General features: G+C 57.8%; 5 protein-coding genes and 1 non-coding gene across 6 annotated transcripts; 1 reads left to right on the top strand and 5 right to left on the bottom strand.

The window, feature by feature from the left end:
• Nucleotides 1–5,070: 5,070 nt before the first annotated feature.
• LY79DRAFT_549100 (uncharacterized protein) lies at nt 5,071–8,004 on the bottom strand. Its single transcript, XM_060557448.1, has 4 exons — nt 6,822–8,004; nt 6,304–6,724; nt 5,922–6,213; nt 5,071–5,824 (listed from the first exon to the last, which is right to left on the bottom strand). The coding sequence occupies exons 1-4, from the start codon at nt 7,861–7,863 to the stop codon at nt 5,417–5,419; spliced, it is 2,163 nt and encodes a 720-aa protein (XP_060415737.1). The 5' UTR covers nt 7,864–8,004; the 3' UTR covers nt 5,071–5,416.
• On the bottom strand, nt 5,082–5,176 carry LY79DRAFT_t86. Its single transcript has one exon. It is a non-coding gene; the product is annotated as a tRNA-Ile (tRNA).
• A 497-nt stretch (nt 8,005–8,501) lies between the features above and the next one.
• LY79DRAFT_512420 (major facilitator superfamily domain-containing protein) lies at nt 8,502–9,943 on the top strand (the record flags this gene model as incomplete). The annotated part of the gene is made up of 2 exons (XM_060554367.1): nt 8,502–8,701; nt 8,794–9,943. The coding sequence occupies 2 exons, from the start codon at nt 8,502–8,504 to the stop codon at nt 9,941–9,943; spliced, it is 1,350 nt and encodes a 449-aa protein (XP_060415736.1).
• Nucleotides 9,884–12,291, bottom strand: LY79DRAFT_549096 (major facilitator superfamily transporter). Its single transcript, XM_060557447.1, has 2 exons — nt 11,677–12,291; nt 9,884–11,577 (listed from the first exon to the last, which is right to left on the bottom strand). Exons 1-2 carry the CDS (start codon nt 11,960–11,962, stop codon nt 10,166–10,168), a joined length of 1,698 nt encoding a protein of 565 aa, XP_060415735.1. The 5' UTR covers nt 11,963–12,291; the 3' UTR covers nt 9,884–10,165.
• Nucleotides 12,292–15,351: 3,060 nt separating this feature from the next.
• On the bottom strand, nt 15,352–16,381 carry LY79DRAFT_549093 (uncharacterized protein). The gene is made up of 2 exons (XM_060557446.1): nt 16,147–16,381; nt 15,352–16,065 (listed from the first exon to the last, which is right to left on the bottom strand). The coding sequence occupies exon 2, from the start codon at nt 15,915–15,917 to the stop codon at nt 15,474–15,476; it is 444 nt and encodes a 147-aa protein (XP_060415734.1). The 5' UTR covers nt 15,918–16,065; nt 16,147–16,381; the 3' UTR covers nt 15,352–15,473.
• A 392-nt stretch (nt 16,382–16,773) lies between these two features.
• Nucleotides 16,774–18,530, bottom strand: LY79DRAFT_132473 (PHB depolymerase family esterase). Its single transcript, XM_060550877.1, has 3 exons — nt 17,950–18,530; nt 17,350–17,790; nt 16,774–17,205 (listed from the first exon to the last, which is right to left on the bottom strand). Exons 1-3 carry the CDS (start codon nt 18,379–18,381, stop codon nt 17,005–17,007), a joined length of 1,074 nt encoding a protein of 357 aa, XP_060415733.1. The 5' UTR covers nt 18,382–18,530; the 3' UTR covers nt 16,774–17,004.

The following is an 18,530-nucleotide window of genomic DNA, read 5'->3' as shown; positions in this document are numbered from 1 at the left end:
CTTCTGGCCCCTCTGCCTTGCTTTCAACCCGAGAGTGACCCCCCGCGGCTTAGCCCACTGCTCTACCGTGCCGTACGTGCGCGCGCGTCCCCGTCAAGGGTCAACGTCAATATCCGCGGGCCAGACCCGACATCTTGAGACGATAAGGTACGGTGGAGGATCCATGAGGGCCCAGTTCCTGAGTCCCCCCCCCCCCCGTCGTCCTTTGGAATGTTCAGTCGGGGAGGGTGGGGGAGGCTTTGGCGATAGGCTGGATGTTTAAGTAACCATGATCTGTTGCCGGGGTCCATCGTCAATATCTTGCTGTGAACTTCGCAGACGGATGGTAGACCAAGGAGGCCCGAATACTACCGTTGTTGTTTGAAAGCGTTTGAAGTCTGTGGAGAACAGGTGGAGGGCCGATGAGATTCATGGCTGCATAAGTGAACGGATTACACAGATATAGCAGGCCAATCATGTGCGGCATTTCAGCTGGTATCCCTGAACCAGTACCATTGATGTTTGTCACGTCAAGAATCGTTGATAAGGTCAGGAATGCGAGTGCGCTACGGATTTCCGTGAGAGAGTCAGATGATAACTTACTGAAGACTTACCCAATGTCATGTAGAGGCGGCATATAGTAGAATCACTACTCGTCTCCCCCCCCTTCTTTCTGCCAACTTCTTCTTTTTTCTTGGCGTCTCTTCTAGAGTCTAAATCCGATGTCCCATTGACGCCCGGTCGACGCCACGCCAACGGCAATTATCGACGGTAATTCAGCCATCCGTCCTCCCCGGCGCCGGCCGTGTGGAACTCGAGCCCATTGGACTCGCGGTTGTGGCTTAGTAAGTATTGTTCTTGTCCTGGTGCAATGAGGAGTTGTCTGTCCACATACTTCTGTCCTGCCTTGGCTCTTCGACTCCTTCCATTTCCGCGTCGTACGACACCGGGCGGGCTCGGATGGGGTATGCTCCGTATTAAGTGCTGCCCTGTTCCTTGCTCTCATCCTACCGGGACCAGGGGTCCGGTCGCCGGCCACCGGTGGGTTGAGAGGGGACCATAAGGCAAAGACGGGTCAGGTAAGAGATTAGGACGCAGACGAAGTAGGCATTCCACCTCAGCCTGAGCCGACCCCTCTCCATGACCAAGAAAGACCGTGTGCGGGAGGCTTGGCTGTCCGTGGTGATGTTGGGGGTGGCGCGAGATCGAAACTCAAGCCCACCACCACCACCACTCGGCATTGGCACGCACTCTACGACCGGACTCAGTCCCGGTGGTCGGGCCGGGGCCGAAGAGTCATTCATTCGTTCGGCCTTATTTTGCTGCCATGATTTTGGGGGGGGTAATTTATTCGAGCAACACTTTTTTTTTGTTCGTGACTGAGGTGTGTGTGTGTGTGTGTGTGTGTGTGTGTGTGTGTGTGTGTGTGTGTGTTTGCGCTTGTCAAACCCAACGGATCTCGGACTCTCGCCCACCTTTTACGTCAAATAAAACCATCATACATGCATGTCATGCCTTGCGCAACTGCACTTTGCTGGCTATATAGGGGGGAAAGTCTGACATCGAAAGGCACAGTCGGCCCTTTGATTCGCCCGCCCGTCCTCACCACAACCCCCTTTTTCCATCTCGTGGGAAGATCGATGCTTGCAAAGGGGCCCCCTTGTTCACGCGAGCACGGACATGTCCTGGAGCCCTGAGAAATCGCTTCCTGTTTTTGATATCCACTGCGGATTTACGATGCACGTATCAGAGCTCGCGGATCTGGTTCCACGGTTCGGCGTGAGTCCCAGCTCCTTGCTTTTTGCTTATTGCTTACTTGGTTCTTGCTCGCTTGCTTTTGTAGGGCAGAGCAGATGGACTGTAGATTGATTGATTCCTCGGCCAAGGCAAACAGCCTGTAGGGCAATTCGGAGACAGTCCGCGTCTCTCCCCCTTGTCTCTCCCCCCGGGTATTGTTGCCTGGTGCCCAATCCACAGATCCATCCATCCCCTTCACCATCCCCTTCGGTTCCCGTCAACATGTTGTCGAATGTCAAATGTCGAATGCATTACGATGTCTGGTAGACCCGAAACCTCGGTTCCGTGCTGCTTGGCGCCCCGGTGCGAAGAGAAAACTGACGCGCTGGCGGAAGACCGTGTTTGACCTTTGTGCTTACCCCCTCCTCGGACTTGCTCAACAAATCCCTTGGAAGTTGAATCCTTGGCTGTCGCCCGTGATTGGAACGGAACGGCACATGTCCAGTCCGTCCCAATATCCGGAAAGTCCAGGCGAAGCCAAGATGACTTTCCACCTCCCTTTTGTATGATCCTGCAACAATATGGATGGGTATTAAGGTTTTTGACCCCCGCGAGATCGATGCTCTGACTCTTGACGTCCCGGGACCAAGGTTGACAACCCCCCCAGCGAAGGCGGTTCTGGATCGGATACGACTGGATCAGACGGCTTGAGAACGTGGAAACCACGCTGTCGAGGTTTCACCGGTGTTGCATATCCAGTGGCCTTCGAAAACCTTCTGGCTCGCGCCACACATCGCATCGCCGTGCAGGAAGGTTCCGAGATCGACCTCCCCTCTGGTAACGCCATGTGACCTTTCAAAAGACTCACTTCGTGCACGAACGACTCAGGCTTCCTAAGACCGGGGAAGACAGATCTGCCTTTTGGCTGGAGAAAGCTTCGTCCCTCGCATGCAAACTTGCCGGGTTTTTTGGCATTAAGTTTGCCAATAAACTGTATCGATCGAATGGAGAGATCTCCATGCTGCTAGGGGATTTGTTTCCGAAGTTTACGGGTTGTCGGCCGTCCCCAGTACCAGGTCGTAAGGCGACTTTGAAGGTTTCCGAGGCAGTGACCGGGTTCTAAATCACCTCAGATGATCGGACGATATCTTGAAATATGCCGGAAAAGCCGCATCTGTACCTCCGGGGCCGAGTCAGCTTCCCCCCCCCTTCTGTGTTTCTTCCGACGCGCATAGCTACTCAAGCTCCCCGGAACACCACAGCAACAGTTTGGGTGTGTTGCTTCCTTGATCCGAGGTTGCGATACCGGTCAGTTCTACTAGTCTCACCATAGAGAGCAAGTTTGTAGTGGAGCAGCCTGCGAGGTGTGTCCAGTGCAGAATATGGCCCGGATAAATTTATCAAAAGTCCGATGATGTTGCGTGGTATGAATAAATGCCTCATAAGAGAAAGAGTTTGAACCCGTGATTAGGAATAAGGCATAGGGGACGTCTGCTTCGCGAGTCAATCGTTTCATCTGGGATCGAGATCGCTTGAAATACATGTGTGCTCGAAGGATGACTCGATCCGAGCGTTCTCGCATTTTAAACAAGATGTCATGAGAATAGGTAACGAGGAAACTTGGATCAAATACAATTGAGCCGTGGTGGAACGAATTCTAAAAAAGTGAAAATGAAAACCCCTTGACGCTCAAGTCAGTTTACCATGGTGCTTCGTAGCAAACAGCTAGGTGGTTCAAGTGTGATCGACTCGCCCGGCTACCCAGTCTGGCTGCTTTCTTGTGTCACTCAGACAATGTCTACGCCGAACTGGCTGAGCAAGTAGTAGTAGCAGGAGGGCATCATAGCAATACCTAAACTAAACCCTACTTTTCGTTGGAAGTTTCGCATTGCTCCTTTTCCGTAATGGAGGGAGGAGTTGTCATCCGAGAATATGTCCCTGGTTTCTTGAAATATCAGAATTATCAAGCCGAAGTAAAGTCGTCTTCTCATAAACCTGCTATTAGAGCAATATTCCTAGCACAGTGATTAAAATGCTTCATAACTGTCTTCATGTTTGTTAAATCAACTCTCTCCTTGGAGAATCCAGTGTATAATCGTAATAAGGATGAAATGCAGGGTAAGTCAGAGATCGTACATTTATGACGAACCGTCTAAACGCAACACTTGGCTGCCGTATGAAAAGACATGCTCTGTCCAGTACGCTTGTTTGTGTATTATTAGTGTAGTCTGAACGTACATTGGCCGCTCCTTGGAACAACCGAGGGCCTAGTATCTAACCTGTGCCTGTTGTCTCAAATATGCTGAATCATTAGATGTCGCACGTTCATATGACGTTAATGTCCTAACAATTTTGTCTCTGTCACGAGGTGATATAAGGCGTTAGTTGTGCTGCCGCAACTAACGGCGTCGTTTTTGCGCGACAGTATCTAGATTAAGCTTATTTGTATTCTTCACGCCTCATATTTGGGGCTTAACGACAACTATATAATGGCTAACCCCATAGTAACTCCATCTTATACACTCTCTTAATACGCCTTTCAGATGTGGCGTTTATGTATTTGTCAGCATCGGCCTTTCGTATGCTCAGCGGTCACGTCAAATATACACCCAGGATTGGTTAGCTCCTCAGAGTTTGTGATTCTATAGGTAGTCGGGCAGCTCCCAGGCCTGACATTGTTGTTTCAACAACGCAGGTTTCACCTGGTTTGTGGATTATGGATCTTGACACACTAGACAGCCTCCTCTTATAGTCAACTATCATCCGGTGCGCGAGCCTCATGGGCGGGGAACAGATGGTCTCCCCGGTCCCGGATCCAGCATAGCCTTGAGCAACTTGGCCGTCCTCCTGAAAATCTCGAGCACCAGCCGGGGTCAAGCCACGGGATTCGCAGCCTGGGATTGAGCGGCGAATCAGACTGCATTCGCATCGAACGTTGCAAAGTATGGAAAAGAAAATGTGCACGTGGAGGCATCACACAATTATACTGAAAAGAGTCATTACGATGCCGTGACGAATAGAATGAGGCACTGGAGGCACAAAAGTGGATTCACAAATGCCATGCTGCGGTTGTGGCTTATATCACGTCGGAACAGATAGATGCTTTACAACAACCCGAAGTTGGCAGAAGTCTTCCAGAAGGAGAAAAATACGCGGGAAAAGCGTCCTTCCTACCTTGACCAACAACCGCTAGCACACGATTCATGATCCGGCGTCACGGTGGATAAATGAATATCTTGTTTTTTTTTTTTTTCGGATTCTTGTAAACAGAGGTGACAAGTCCACCAAATAGAGAGAGAGGACAAAAACATGAGGGAAAATCACGAATACGATCATCATATCAAGCAAGATATGGCAAAAGGGGATGATCAGTGGGAGGCTTGAACTCCCGGCCTTGGCATCACTTAACACTCCGGATAGACTATTAGTACCACGCTCTAACCAACTGAGCTAACCGACCCGATTATTGTTGATCAGCGCAGCGGATTTGCAAACTGAGTACTCCACCACCCCGTGTCGATCTCCGATTGGAGCCGAGTCGGGGCCGTCTGGGCTCTTCAAGCCATCCCGTTTTGTTCATCAAAGACAGCATCTGGTATCTTGTAAGAAAATTGAAGACAATGTGTCTCTTTTGACGTAAAGCCCCTCTCACCGCCATCCCCCTCTCCCCCCTCGAGAGACTCATCCCGGCCTATCAGTCTCACACCGCATCGACCTGGCCCTGCGAGGGCACGTCGGTCCACGGGAACTCGGGCCGCATCCACTCGAACGTGTCCAGGAGATCGAAGTTGAAGTCCAGCTGCTCGGTAAAGTCCCGAGTCGTGCCGTCCGCCGCGGGGTTGCCGCCGCGGGGCCCCGCGTTGAGCGCCTCGTCGAGCACCCGCTGCACAATGTTCCTGCACCCGACGCAGATGCTGCCGTTGACCTCCTGCGGGCTGACCCATTTCAGAAAGGCCACCAGGAGGCTCAGCGCCTGCACGATGCTGGACCTGGTGATCACGTTCCCCTTGCTGTCGGTGACCGCGGCGTCGGCGTCGTTGGCGGTCACGGTCGGTTTCAGGAGCTCCAGGCAGAGGATGCCGCCGCCCGGAGCGGCGTATGCCATCACCTAGGCTCGCTTGTCAGGAATACTCTTCCCCCGAGGAGGGCTCTCTCTCTCTCTCTCTCTCTCTCTCTCTCTCTCTCGGGGATGGGGGAACACTCACCAGCCACTTAAAGTCTTCGCACAGAATGCGGAGCCCGTCCACGTTGGTCCAGAACAACAGGGTGACCGACGTCATCTCGTAGCTGACCGCCAGCAGTTCCCGCCCGTTGGAGCTGTCCAGGCGGTTCAGGAGGCGCTCGATGAAGAACAGGTTTTGGAGGTGCTCCAGCAACGTGAGCAGCCTGATGTGGAGGACACGACCGCTGATGTCGGGGTCCCTGATGTCCGACTCGTTGAACTGCATGGCGGCCGGCAAATCGGAGGCGGCTTCGAGCTCCTTGACCTTGAGGGCACTATCAAAAGGGCCGGATTCAGCATTTTGCGGATTCTAGTTTCTTCCCCCCCCCCCCCCCCCCAAGCTAGGTAGGGGCTTTCTTGCTTACCGTACGGCGTCGCCCGAGATGGCCGACTCGGCGCCCAGCGCGATCTCAAAGATTTCGTCCCGGATCTGCATGAAGCGGTACCGGACGCGCCACATCGTGACGGAGTACAGGGAGCCGTCCGTGTTCCGGCCGAGGGCGTCCAGGGCGCCCACGGCCTTGGCGATGGTCTCGTCGTCCGACATCAAGACGTCGTCGCTGATGTCGAGCGGCAGCGGCGCCGAGACGTAGCGGCGGCTCAGCGCGGGCGGCCGCCCCGTGATGGCGGCGGCCACCTTGTCGAGGCTGAAGACCTGGACGAGCAGGCGCCGCCGCAGTTCCGACGCCAAGGTCGGTTTGTACGGCTGCTTGGCGTGCTCGGCGTGCAAGCCGAGGAATGTGAGCAACGACACCATCTCGCCGCCTGTCATCCAAAAAGAGAGGCCTGGTGGTTGACCGTGTCAGTACGAAACTCCCCGCTAAGAAGCTCGCTATCAAACAAAAAGAAAAAAGAAGAAAAAAAAGAAGAAAAAAAAACTCACTAGTGTCTCCATCTACAACGGATTCGATGATGCCCCGTCGGAGATACAGGTAGAGCAGGAGACTGTTCCCCATCGCAGTGGCCTGCCGCGCCAACGAGGTGCAGTCGATTATGCACTTGCGGAACTTGCTCTTCTGCCCGTACCCCATGCGCCCGACGTCGGCGTGGCCGAGCTGGCTGGTCCTGGCCTTCATCTCCCAGTTGACAAAGAGGATGCCGATCGTCTCCCAGCGCATGCGGCGCCCGGTGAACTGCGCCATCCACGCCTCCCCGTCGGGCTCGTGCTCGGAGAAGGGCCGGGCCGAGTTGCAGCACAGGATCCGGGCGAGCCCCGACAGCTGCGCGTCGTCCCGGGCGGGCCCGAGGCAGTGGCCGAAGGTCTCGTACAGGGAGTCCATGGCGCGCCTCGAGACCGGGTGGATGAAGGCGTTGTGGGGGTCCGAGTACGGGTCGAACAAGGCGTCGGCCTCGTGCTCCTGCGGGATCTGCCGCAGGATGTTGAGGCAGGTCTCGAGCGTCTGCGCATCCTCGGCGAGAGTCGTGCTGTCTTTCCGGAGCGGAGGGCCTTGGCCGTGGGCCTGGGCGCCCTTTTCGGCGTCCGAGCCGTGGCCGACGAGGCCGTTGCCGACCTCTTTGTACACGTCGCTCCACGAGGTGAAGCCCAGGTGGCCGGACAAGGTGTCGTGGATGCCGATCTCGCGAGCCGGTCTCTGGGGGCCCGGCGTACGCTTCTCGTGGCTGAACGGACTCCGTTCCGGGTCCTGGTCAACGAGCGTTGTCGCGGTCGGGTGTTCGTACTGCTCGGTGACCGCCTCCGAGCCCGTCAGGCTGACCGAACGCGACGTGCGCGCCAAGGCGGCATTAGCCCGCGCCTGGGCCGGCGTGCTCATCGTGTACTCGCACGGCTCGGCCCGCCGCCTCCTCTTGCAGTTACTGCAGACCGGACGAGCGTGGTCGCAGGCGACCTTGCGCCGCCGGCAGGGGTCGCACGCCTGAAGCCGACCATTCTTCCGGTAGCGCATCGGCGAGGAAACCGTGTCCATGTCTCTCAGACCGAGTACACAAGGAGCCGCTTACTCGAATGACGAGGGATTCCGGCATGGGATTTGGAGGTTCAGAACGCGCGGCCACTCTCCCATCATTGGTGGTTTTGTCTCAGTCGCAGAAGGGCATGTCATTAAAGCCGAACTTGTTCCCGAACTTCGGCCACGAAGTTCGGGAACAAGTTCGGCTTCGGGCAGATCTCTGCATCCTTGTGTGTGGCTGGTGTAAACCAACCAACCAACCAACCTTGATATCTCCCCGCAGTTAAATAAGAACCCCTCCCATCTCATTTTCGTATTGCACAATTCGCATTTTGCGGGCCCTTTTCCGTTTGGGATGGAATCCGCGCTGCCTGCCCCCGACAAGGTAGAGAGAGCGGTCTGTCAGTCCCGGAGCGGCAATTCAGTCATGACTCTCTGCCGGTGGCACCCCCGATGCCGGGCAAAACGAGGGGGACCGGGGACAGAGTCTGTTTATGCAATGGGGAAAAAGTAGGCTCGAGGTGGGAAAACATCACCGATGGTCACGACCATGCTTGCACGTTCGGATCCCACGCTTGAGAACCCGACCGTCTTCGTGCCGTCCCGTATGCCACCGCTTCCGTGAACCCAGGTCGAGTCGCAGCAACTCCGCCGTCATGTCCGTCACCGCTGCCGCCGACGAAGACGGCGGCGAGAGAACGCCTCCGCGCTCGGAATCCTCTCCGACAGAGTCCAAAGCGAGTGACACCGCCGCCGTTGCCGTTCAGGATGCCGAGGCCGCGAGCCAGCCCCCGGACGGCGGCCATGTGGCCTGGCTGCAAGTTGCGGGCTCCTTCTTTTTGTTCTTCAACTCATGGTCAGTATCCCTCTCAACATCCCCCATCCCCCCCCCTGCGTCCGCTGTGGCCGAGGTGAAGATGAACCGGCCCGCTGACTTTGGTCGCGAAGGGGCATCATCGGCTCCTACGGCATCTTCCAGACCTACTACCAGGCGCACATGGCCGACGACGCCTCCGTCGACGCCATCGCCTGGATCGGCTCCATCCAGTCGTGCCTCCTCCTCCTCGTCGGCGTGCTCGTCGGCCCGCTCTACGACGCGGGCTACTTCCGCAGCCTGACGCTCACGGGCACCGCCCTCGTCTTCGTCGGCATGGCGGCGACGAGCTTCGCGACGCGGTACTGGCAGACCCTGCTCGCCCAGGCCTTCTGCGTCGGCCTCGGCGCCGGCTGCCTCTACATCCCGTCCGTCGCCATCATCCCCCAGTACTTCTCCGCCCGCCGCGCCCTCGCCACCGGCATCGCGACGACGGGCAGCAGCTTCGGCGGCGTCGTCTACCCGCTCATCGTCCAGAGCCTCCTCCCGCGCGTCGGCTTCCCCTGGGCGATCCGCGTCTTCGCCTTCATCTCCCTCGCCACCAACGCCTTCTCCTTCGCCGTGCTGCGCCAGCGGGGCAGCGACGCCCCCGGGAAACGCCGCCGCCGCGTCATGCTGGACCTCGCCGCGTACCGCGAGGCCTCGTTCGTCGTCTTGTCTGCGGCCATGTTCTTCAACGTCTTCTCGTACACGCCGCCCATCTACTACCTGCAGCAGTACTCCCTCGCCCACGGGCTGGCCAGCGAGGGCCCTTCGGGGCTGGCGTACTACCTTGTCGCCATACTGAACGCGGGCTCCGTCCTCGGCCGGGTGTTCCCCGCGTGGCTCGCGGGCCGCTACGGGCCCGTCAACGTCCTTCTCGGCGTGTGCGTCTCCGTCGCCACGGTGACAATGTGCTGGCTCGCCGTGCGCACCGGCGCCGGGAGCGTGGCGTTTGCCCTCGCCTACGGGTTCACGTCCGGCGGCCTCGTCTCGCTCCCGCCCACTGTGGTCTCGATCCTGGTGCCGCATCTCGGTCTGCACGGGACATGGCTGGGAATGTTGTCGACGACCAACGCGTTCGGGTCGTTGGCCGGCCCGCCCATTGCGGGTGTTTTGCTCGAGAAAACCGGCAGTTACCTCGGTGTTCAGCTGTTATCGGGTCTCGGCATGACGGCCATGGCGATGCTGGTTTTCTTACTGAGGATCATGAGGATGGAAAAGGGTCGGACCTGGATAATGTAAAAAAGAAAGAAAAAAAAAAGAAAGAAAAAAATCAGATCACTTCCATGTTGATGACTGTTGCAGCAACGTATAGCATTGATGCTGGACGATCAAAACGCACGGGATTCTGTTCTGGAAGAAGCCAGAGGACTTTTTAGTCTATGACGAGCGTCACCTATATCTCTGATTATGCGGTAGTATATGGCCGCGTCTAATTCTATGTAATCATTATAATCATAATCATCAAGTCTCGGTTTGGGCCTCGGCAGCCTTCTCCTCGTTCCTCCTTGCGTCGCTCCGATGCCGCCATTCCCTCGCCAGGAACGACAAGGCGACGCCCAGGCCCAGGCCGGCGAGCCCGACGCCCATGAACAGCGCGCCCCGGAACCCCCTGAACTGGTCCTCCTTGGTCCGGCCGCCGTTGTTGACGTGCACCTCGACGGTGCCGGCGAAGCCGACGCCGAGCGCGATGCCGTAGTTGACGACGGTGTTGACCAGACTCGCGCCGATGCCCTGGTGCTCCTTCTTGACGGCGTTGGACAGGATCAGCGTGGCGGCGGGGAAGCTCATGTCCATGCCGAAGGGCATGACGAGCATGGACACGAAGATCTGCGCCCAGTAGACCTGGCCCTCGGGCGCCGTGGCCGTGAGGGTGACGCCGACGGTGAAGGCGGCGAGCGCCATGGTCATGACGACGGGCGGGCGCACCTGCAGGGGGCCGAGGAGCTTCCCGGTGATGACGGCGGCCAGGCCGCCCGTCACGACGACGGGCGAGAACCACGCGCACGTCAGCAGGGGCGGGAGGGACCGGATCTCCTGGAGGATCTGGACGAGGTAGAGCGTCCACACGCCGAACGTCGCCCACCCGCAGACCACGGCCGCGAGGACGAAGCCGACGTCGGCGTTGACGACGTCGAAGGGGAGGAGCGGCATCGGCGCGTACCTGAACTCGATGAGGGCGAAGGCGCCGAAGAGGACGAGGCCGAGCACCAGCGGCACGAGGACCACGGCCGTGCCCCAGCCGGCGACGGGCGCCATGTTCCAGGCAAAGTTGAAGAGCACCAGGGACGCGACTCCCGTCACGGCGCCGGGGACGTCGAGCTCGACCATCGCGGCCTTGAACCCGTCAGGGGCGGGCAGCTTGGTCGGGGGCTCGGGGATGATGAACCAGCCGGCGACGGCGAGGACGGCGAGCCAGACGGACAGCGCCCACAGGGCCCAGGGCCACCACGCGAGCGAGAGCACGCAGGCCAAGGTGCCGCCGACGACGCCGCCCATGGGGGCGACGGCGCCGAAGAAGGAGAAGACCATGGCCTTGCGGTGGCCCGGGGGGTAGGCGGCGCCGAAGAGGGCGAGGGCGTTGGGCAGGCAGATGGCCGGGCCGACGCCCTGCAGCACGCGCGAGACGACGGCGAGGGTGAAGTTGGAGTAGACGCTGAGGCCGGCGACGAGGGACCAGAGGGAGAACCAGGCGAAGCCGATGATGAGCATGCGCTTGTAGCCGAAGGCGTCGCCGAGACGGCCCGAGAAGAGGATGAAGGTGCCGATGGTCAGGGAGTAGCCGGCCACGAGCCAGGCGAGGCGCGCCGGATCTTCTACGTGGAAGCTGCTGCCGATCACATGGAGCAGCATGAGGCTGTCGATGTATGCGGCCTCTGGCAAGGGTGTCAGCTCATTCATGCGTGCGCGCGTTGCGCATGGTGGTGCGTTGCCGCCGTCTGAGGAGGGGGCAGGGATAGGGGTTGTTCACTCACGGGTACAGAACTGGGCCATGCAGCAAATTATGATGAACATGACTTCGCGGGGGAGAGACATGGTCTCGGCAAGCCATACAGACGGGGTATCGGACTGCTGCGGCGTGAGATGGCCGCCATCGTTGTCGCCGTAGTCGCTGGAGGAGGCGTCATCGTTGCTGGATAATATCGGCTTTTCGTCCTTGGGCAAGTTGACGACGGGGATCGCCGTCGCGGTTCTGTCTCCCGACAACGTGTCGATGCTCGTCTGGCCGTTTTCCTTCTCTGATACCGACGGAGACGTCATTGTGAGCTAACGAAGACTCCCGGCTATACTGCGTTGACTTGGAGCACCTTGATATCAGAAAACAGATGGTCGAGGAGGGGAGGAGGGCCATCATGATAGAACATATCGGCGGGTGGCGGCCGAGTTAAAGTACCAGACGAACCCGCCCCATCAGTGATGCTCGTACGGCAGAGCAAAGTGGGAACGCACTCCAAAGATAGTCAGCCATACCCTGGAAGAGAATGGGGTTAGAAACAGCGGGACAACGGGGATGAAGAAAGGCCCTGTGAAGCGGAACAGGATGGTGGCCTCGGAACGGGGCGGGCATCAGGGCTCGGAATTACACGCGGAAATCCGGTGCGCGCGCGGGATCCAGAACCACCGCCACCGGGGTCCACGTCAGATTTGTAAGGGTCGTAAGCACCCCCGGGTTTGGTTTCGTTTTACTGCATCTTTCGTTCTCTCTTTATCTCTCATCGCCTACATAGCAAGGTGCCTTGAGGCTGATGCCGGTCCACTCTGCTACTACTTTGACGTGCATCAAGCCGTCCTATGATCCTTGAGTGTGTTGGCACGAGTCGGCAGTTCAGCGGCGCGTGGGACGGTGAACAGTTTTACTTATGTACATTGGGTCCTGCGGGGAAACATTCGTTTCCTTGCCCCCAAAAAGGTCCACCGTATATCTCAATCGGATCTGGTTCCGTTGACTCGGTGCACCACAAGTCACGCGTCATGACGGCCAGTATTGCCATGTCCGTCCGACATAGCGGCACGGCAACGGTCAGCAACATCATTAGAGGGGACAACCTCTCTCGTGTGTCTTGTGGAAAGCCCATGGGAAACATGCCGTGTTTTGAAGAGCTGGTAGGGCTTACTATGTATAAGTCTCTTGACACGCACATGGCTGGGGTTACTAGGCACTCGGATGAGAAAGAAAAAGAAAATAGCCGGTCTTCAATACCAACGACCTAATCTGCCTACTTACTAACACACCGCTTTTCCCACCTTTGTATTAGTAGAAAAAATGCTACATCGCTACAATATGCCTGGAAAAGCCTGCATTATGCCAAATATACTATATCAAGTAATCGAATGCGGCGGGGATACGACAGGCTTCTAAATTACAACAGGTAGTTCTAGATGTAGTTGAGGCCGGCCATTTTGTTTCACCCGAGTGCCACGGCGGGATCAGCCGCTCTAGCACGAGTCAAAGCCCCGAGTCAAAACAAGCCAGTGTTACTGGTCCTGGGCTCATCGCCTATGGCCCCGTCAATGTTGGGAGGTTACATATAGTGGTAAGTACGTAGACTCTCAGCAATGGACAGCTGAAAACAAAGAAGCGGTATAGAATTCCGGATTACGACTTGTGTGAGTGAGTATGTTGGGCCGTCTCTCGTCCGCTTACATCTCCCCGCCAAAAGATCTCTCCTACTGACAGCATCCAAGGTCCCTGTTGTCCCCGGTTATCCCGGTACAAGATGGCGGGAGGTACACTTGATCCAATATTGTAAGCATCGCGCGATGTACCGGCTAGGAAGCTGCACGATGCTTCTGACCGGCTGCGTCTCTCTCGTGCAGGTTAAAGTCCACGCCGTTGCTCGTGAGGCTGTTGGCAAGAAGCGAGCCGCTCGAGCCGCCGCCGACTATGATCACTTTGAAAGAAGACATTGATCACGGAATCGGAGGATCTATAAGCATACGTGATACCCTCTCCTTCCGCGATGGCCAGTAGGCGTCATACGACTGGGTCATGCGGAGATAAAGTTTGAAGAACTAGATTATTAGAGGTTAATACCGTTTATATCCGTGTTATTGTTATAACATAAATGGAACTTTGGCTTGTCTTGCTGCGTCGCGGAACGACACGCCAAGCCCTGAGTCGCGTTCCCCGCTGCCGCACGAAGGATTTGAGGCGCAGGCTTTCGTTCCATCTATCACGGCGACTTCGATATACCCAAGCTCCAGATTCACACCCTCGGTGTTCGGCGCTGGCCGAGGCCGTGAGGAGGTATAGAGATGTAAAGATGGACCGAAGTTATCGGTTCGTCTGGATTTGAGTGCCTGGCAAAGTGTAAAGTGTATCACTCTGCACTGAACGCTTATGGCATCTCGAGCTCCTAGAGTCATCGTCCCCAAGAGTCCTCCCCTACGCGCCTTGCCAGCCAAGTTCAAGCGGGGTCGGCCCAGACGGGCATGGAGAACCCTCTCATAGCCACTTGTCGGAATGACTTTTCGATGGTTCCGTTGCGGCCCGCGGGATCCTGCCCAAAGCTCCACGTGTCGTAGTAGCATCGCCTTTCTCTGCACCAGAAGCTGGACGGATACTGAAGGGCGAGTACGTCCGCAAGGCGGGGGGATATCAACGGCTTGTAGGCAAAAAACACCGCTCGCCGACATGGCGCAGGGCTAAGGGCAAGCCGATCACGACTAGCGTAGTGAGGAGCCGAGACATGCAGGGGACAAGTGTTCAAAATCTCGGATTACGTTGCAGGAGACACTTCTCTTTACTCTAGAAATTCGGTGCGCGATCAGTTGGCTATCAGACACAGCTACGTTACGAATCCGGCGGTATAACGGCACTTCGTTGGTTCATTAGACTCAACGTGCGCACCCACATAGTCGGCGACCTTCATACCGTCCACCGGAATGTTCGACATGCATCGGAATTACTGCAAGCACCAAAGGCTGATGGATGTCGAGTTAGGGCAATGAAGCACTCCAGCCAAGGTGGATGATGATTAGCAAGCTGCCAAGTGCTTTGATATGTTTTCCGCGTCACAGTAACACCGCGTCGTTGGTTTCATTACAAAAACATGGTGGCGCAAAGGCGAACGACATTGATAATCCAAGTTGAGCGGTTGTTTAGCCGTCTGCCCTTGCAGCCGAACCGGATACCCTCATCATCGTCAACCTCCAACATCGAGGGCGCTTACACATCAATTCTCGAGCGCGATCCGAGCAAGGCGAGAGAGTCATGTAACTCCGTACCTGCGTAAACCCGTAAATCCGTTTGTCTGGAGCTATTAGGGGTGCTTTTGGTGCGTAATCCCGCAGACTAGGGCCCCATCCGCGTCCCACGCGAGTTGGTGCCAGTGAGCAGCCACCGACGGCGTCGAAAGACGTCGCACAAGGTCCGGCATATATCCTGCGCCCCCATGTGCTGAAAGACCGATGCGGCAATCCAACGGCCGCGAGACCGGCGGCGACGTCGCCTGGTGCCGAGCGGGTCGCACCGAGAGATCTTGCGCGCGGTTTGGAACAGACCTCGGATTTTGGGAGGTGCACCGGCGGGAGGTCAGACTATTGGAAACGGCGATACCCTGTATACTTGCGGGAGCATAAGGGGAATTCGTGTGCAGGATACGAAAATACGGCAGATAAGCACACCATCTGATGGATACCGAGAAGTGCCGGCGGAGTGTTTCTTATAACCTAGTACGGGGAGAGTGAAGTATAAAGCGTCCCTCTTCCTTCATCTATTTCCAACGAAACCCCCCGCCGCCGCCATCTTCCCGATCTTTGAAACCCTTCCTCACAGAGGGTACAAGAACTGCTTATTCTGCAAGTCCGTCAGGTCCAAGACAGCAATGTCGACCTTGACCCCGACGACCTCGCCGTCCCCGCCCACCTGCCGCGGCCCGCTGCTCGGCGCCCAGATCTGCGGCGACACGAGGTTGCCGGCGCTGTAGCCCAGCATGAACATGACGTTGCGCGTCAGCCTCTTGGTGTACCCGGCCGCCGTCGACGTCGTCCAGCCCAGCGCGATAATGTACGTCACGCCGTACGTGCTCGCCGCCGGGTTCAGGGACCCCAGCAGCGCCGTCTTGGACCCCCAGTCGATGGTCACCATGGCGACGCCGCCCGCCGCGGAGAGGAAGCCCGTGACGACGGGGGCGGCCTGGCAGGTGATACAGAGGGCGGGCTGCAGGAAGGAATGCTCGTGGCGGTTCAAGAACATGCCGATCGTGATCTCCATCGCCGGTACGACGAGGCCGGCGTAGCGCGTCGCGACGCAGAGTGCAGGAAGATGATGACGGACCAGGCGGAGATGGTGACGGCGACGTACTTGCCGAAAGGCAGCTTTTGCATCAGGTAGTGGCCGGGCCGTTGGAATGCCAGGTATCCTGGGAGCGTAACAAGACTGGCTGTCAGCAAGTGATCGACCCAGATAGGCCCCCCCGTCTACGGAAAGAAGAGCCGCATACCGACGTAGAACATCGTGTTCAGGTTGTTGTACCGGGCTTGTCTGACACCAGTCTCTTCGAACAGGCCCTGAATGGCGGCATAGCCGAGCGTCGACTTGTCGACCTATACACGGGCACTTGTGTAAGCGAACTGAGCCTTTTGTTTTCCCTTCCCCCCCTTTTCACCCCCTTTTTTCCCCTCTTTTTTCACCGCGAAAGACCAAACGACAAGAGCTTCTCATGAAAACTTACAAACAACATGATATTCGTCATGACGCGGAGGTACAGCTTCCTGCGGATCTTCTTCTCCAGCTCGGGGGTGAGCGGCCCTAAACGTGCGTCTTTTCCAAGGCGTTCTCCGACCAAGAGACTGGTAACTGAGCAGCTCATGCATGGTATCATCAGGAGCCCCGACAACGGCCGGTGAGGAGCCAGCAAGCGGCGGCGGCAGGATTCTTCGCGGAGGGGGGTTTACTTGCGTGATAGCGGAGAGGCATCGCGCATTGGGTGCTTGGCACATCCTGGTCAACCCAGCCCTCCCACAATGGGACGACGGTAGCTTCAAATCATTGCATCCTTTGATAACGACACATTACCGATGGCTTTATTCGTTATTACAGGGACGAGGGTCATGAAGCAGCTGATTCCGGCCGGGCAACCAATGCCCTCAGAATAACAGACTTTGTGAAACTTGGACTAGCTGGAACAGATGGCACCACTCTCGCGCGTAACCCATCGGTGCTCGAAGATCCTCGGTCTGTCGACCGGAGACCGCGAATGGAAAGTCTCTTCCGGTGGCACCAGCCCGGAACCCGCGCCCCCTTCTTCGTCTCCTCTGACGACCGGCGAGCCCACGGCCACACTCATCAACCACCCCCCCTACAGACATTGAGAGTACCACTGGTTCGAGACCTGGCACGTGTGAGGGCTTGCGCAAGCGGTGCACCCGGTCCATCCGCTTCCGCCGCACTGCCCCCACTGGGCCACCGTACATCCCCCGGCCGGAGGCGGGCTCGCCGCCGAAGTAGCCGGGGGCGGCGCCGAGCTCCGCGTCGTCGTCCCGGGCTGCGGAGATCCGCCCTATCCGGAGTCAGCTCGCCGCTCTCTCTTGAACACAAATACCATGACGAAGACAAGAAAGAGAGAGAGAGAGAAAAAAAAAAGAAGAAAAAAAAGAAAAACAAAGGAAAAACAAAGAAGGAAAGAAAAGGGAAAAGAGCTCACCGTGATGCCGAACCACTTCAGGTCCTCCGCCCCCATGACCGGCACGCTGTGCCCGACGCCGGCGCCGTAGATGCCCTCCAGGTTCGGCCCGTAGACGTACTTGGTGTACTGCGCGCCGGGCGTGCGCGGCAGCGTCTGCTGCGGCGTCAGGCTGTACCCGAAGACGCCCGTCCACTGCTTGATGGTCTCGTTCCAGTTGCGCGGGTACAGCGTCGCGTCGGCGCTGCCGTGGTAGATCTGCATGCGCGGCCGCGCGCCCGCGTAGCCCGGGTACATGTTGAGCGCCGTCTGCGCCCAGGCCTGCTGCGTCGCGACCGAGTTGCCCTGCGCGCAGGTCGAGTTCCACCCGTTGACGGTGCCGGTGTAGAAGCACCCCGCCGGCACGCCCGAGTAGACGATGCCGGCGGCGAAGAGCTCCGGGTAGGTTGCCGCCATGACGTTCTGCGTGCGTTCCGTCAGCGAAAGAGGTTCCTCAGCCTTTTTGCGTGGCCCAGTTGTTTTGTCCCCCCCCCCCCGGTCTACCCTCGTAGAAAGAGGGGGGGGAGACACTCTTCTTCTCATTCCAGGACAAGCTGGTGAAAGAGCACGGCGCTAACTCACCGTCATCATGGCGCCCGACGACGACCCCGTCACAAACACCCTGCTCTTGTCCCCGTTATACTTGCCGAGCGTGTACGTCACCATGTTGGCGATGGCGTTGCTGTTGCCGCCGCCGTTGTGCGTCAGCGTCGCCGGCGAGCTCACGTCCCAGCACGTGCCGCTGTACGGCGACTCGGGGTAGATGACGATGAGCCCGTACGTGTCGGCGTACCCCTTGTAGGGCGTGCCGGTGTAGTACGCGTTCGCCGTGCCGGAGCAGTAGTGGATCGCGACGATGATGGCCGGGTTCGCGGCGACGCGGTCCGGGACGTAGATGTACATCTTGGCGCCCGACGGGTTGGCGCCGAAGGACGTCACCTGCTGGAGGGAGGCGGCGCTCGCGAGGGAGGCGAGGCCGCCGGCGGCGGCGGCGAAGAGGGTGGAAAGACGCATTTTTTCTTTTCTTTTCGCTGTGTATGTCCCGCGGGCGTCTTCCGGAGGGGATGATGGAAGTTGGTGGCGAGGTCAACCAACATGGACTTATTCGGTCTGGGGATGACACAGGCGTTATATACACGACGCTTTCGCGTTGGGGGCTTCCG

This window comes from Colletotrichum navitas, assembly GCF_030913465.1.
Source record: "Colletotrichum navitas strain CBS 125086 chromosome Unknown LY79scaffold_19, whole genome shotgun sequence".
Classification (NCBI taxonomy): domain Eukaryota; kingdom Fungi; phylum Ascomycota; class Sordariomycetes; order Glomerellales; family Glomerellaceae; genus Colletotrichum; species Colletotrichum navitas.
The sequence above is the reverse complement of the archived record's forward strand: the minus strand, read 5'-3'. Positions and strand labels throughout refer to the sequence as shown.

What these genes read in the sequence shown, in the direction of transcription:
- LY79DRAFT_549100 (XM_060557448.1), bottom strand. Translation starts at nt 7,863, where the DNA reads ATGGACACGGTTTCCTCGCCGATGCGCTACCGGAAGAATGGTCGGCTT. An exon ending in CGTTGTAGATGGAGACACTA is followed by an intron (nt 6,725 to 6,821) that starts GTGAGTTTTTTT and finishes GTCAACCACCAG; the next exon opens with GCCTCTCTTTTTGGATGACA. An exon ending in ATCTCGGGCGACGCCGTACG is followed by an intron (nt 6,214 to 6,303) that starts GTAAGCAAGAAA and finishes CCCTTTTGATAG; the next exon opens with TGCCCTCAAGGTCAAGGAGC.
- LY79DRAFT_132473 (XM_060550877.1), bottom strand. Translation starts at nt 18,381, where the DNA reads ATGCGTCTTTCCACCCTCTTCGCCGCCGCCGCCGGCGGCCTCGCCTCC. An exon ending in CGTCGGGCGCCATGATGACG is followed by an intron (nt 17,791 to 17,949) that starts GTGAGTTAGCGC and finishes GAACGCACGCAG; the next exon opens with AACGTCATGGCGGCAACCTA. An exon ending in TGAAGTGGTTCGGCATCACG is followed by an intron (nt 17,206 to 17,349) that starts GTGAGCTCTTTT and finishes GACTCCGGATAG; the next exon opens with GGCGGATCTCCGCAGCCCGG.
- LY79DRAFT_549093 (XM_060557446.1), bottom strand. Translation starts at nt 15,917, where the DNA reads ATGGAGATCACGATCGGCATGTTCTTGAACCGCCACGAGCATTCCTTC.
- LY79DRAFT_549096 (XM_060557447.1), bottom strand. Translation starts at nt 11,962, where the DNA reads ATGACGTCTCCGTCGGTATCAGAGAAGGAAAACGGCCAGACGAGCATC. An exon ending in CATGGCCCAGTTCTGTACCC is followed by an intron (nt 11,578 to 11,676) that starts GTGAGTGAACAA and finishes CACCCTTGCCAG; the next exon opens with AGGCCGCATACATCGACAGC.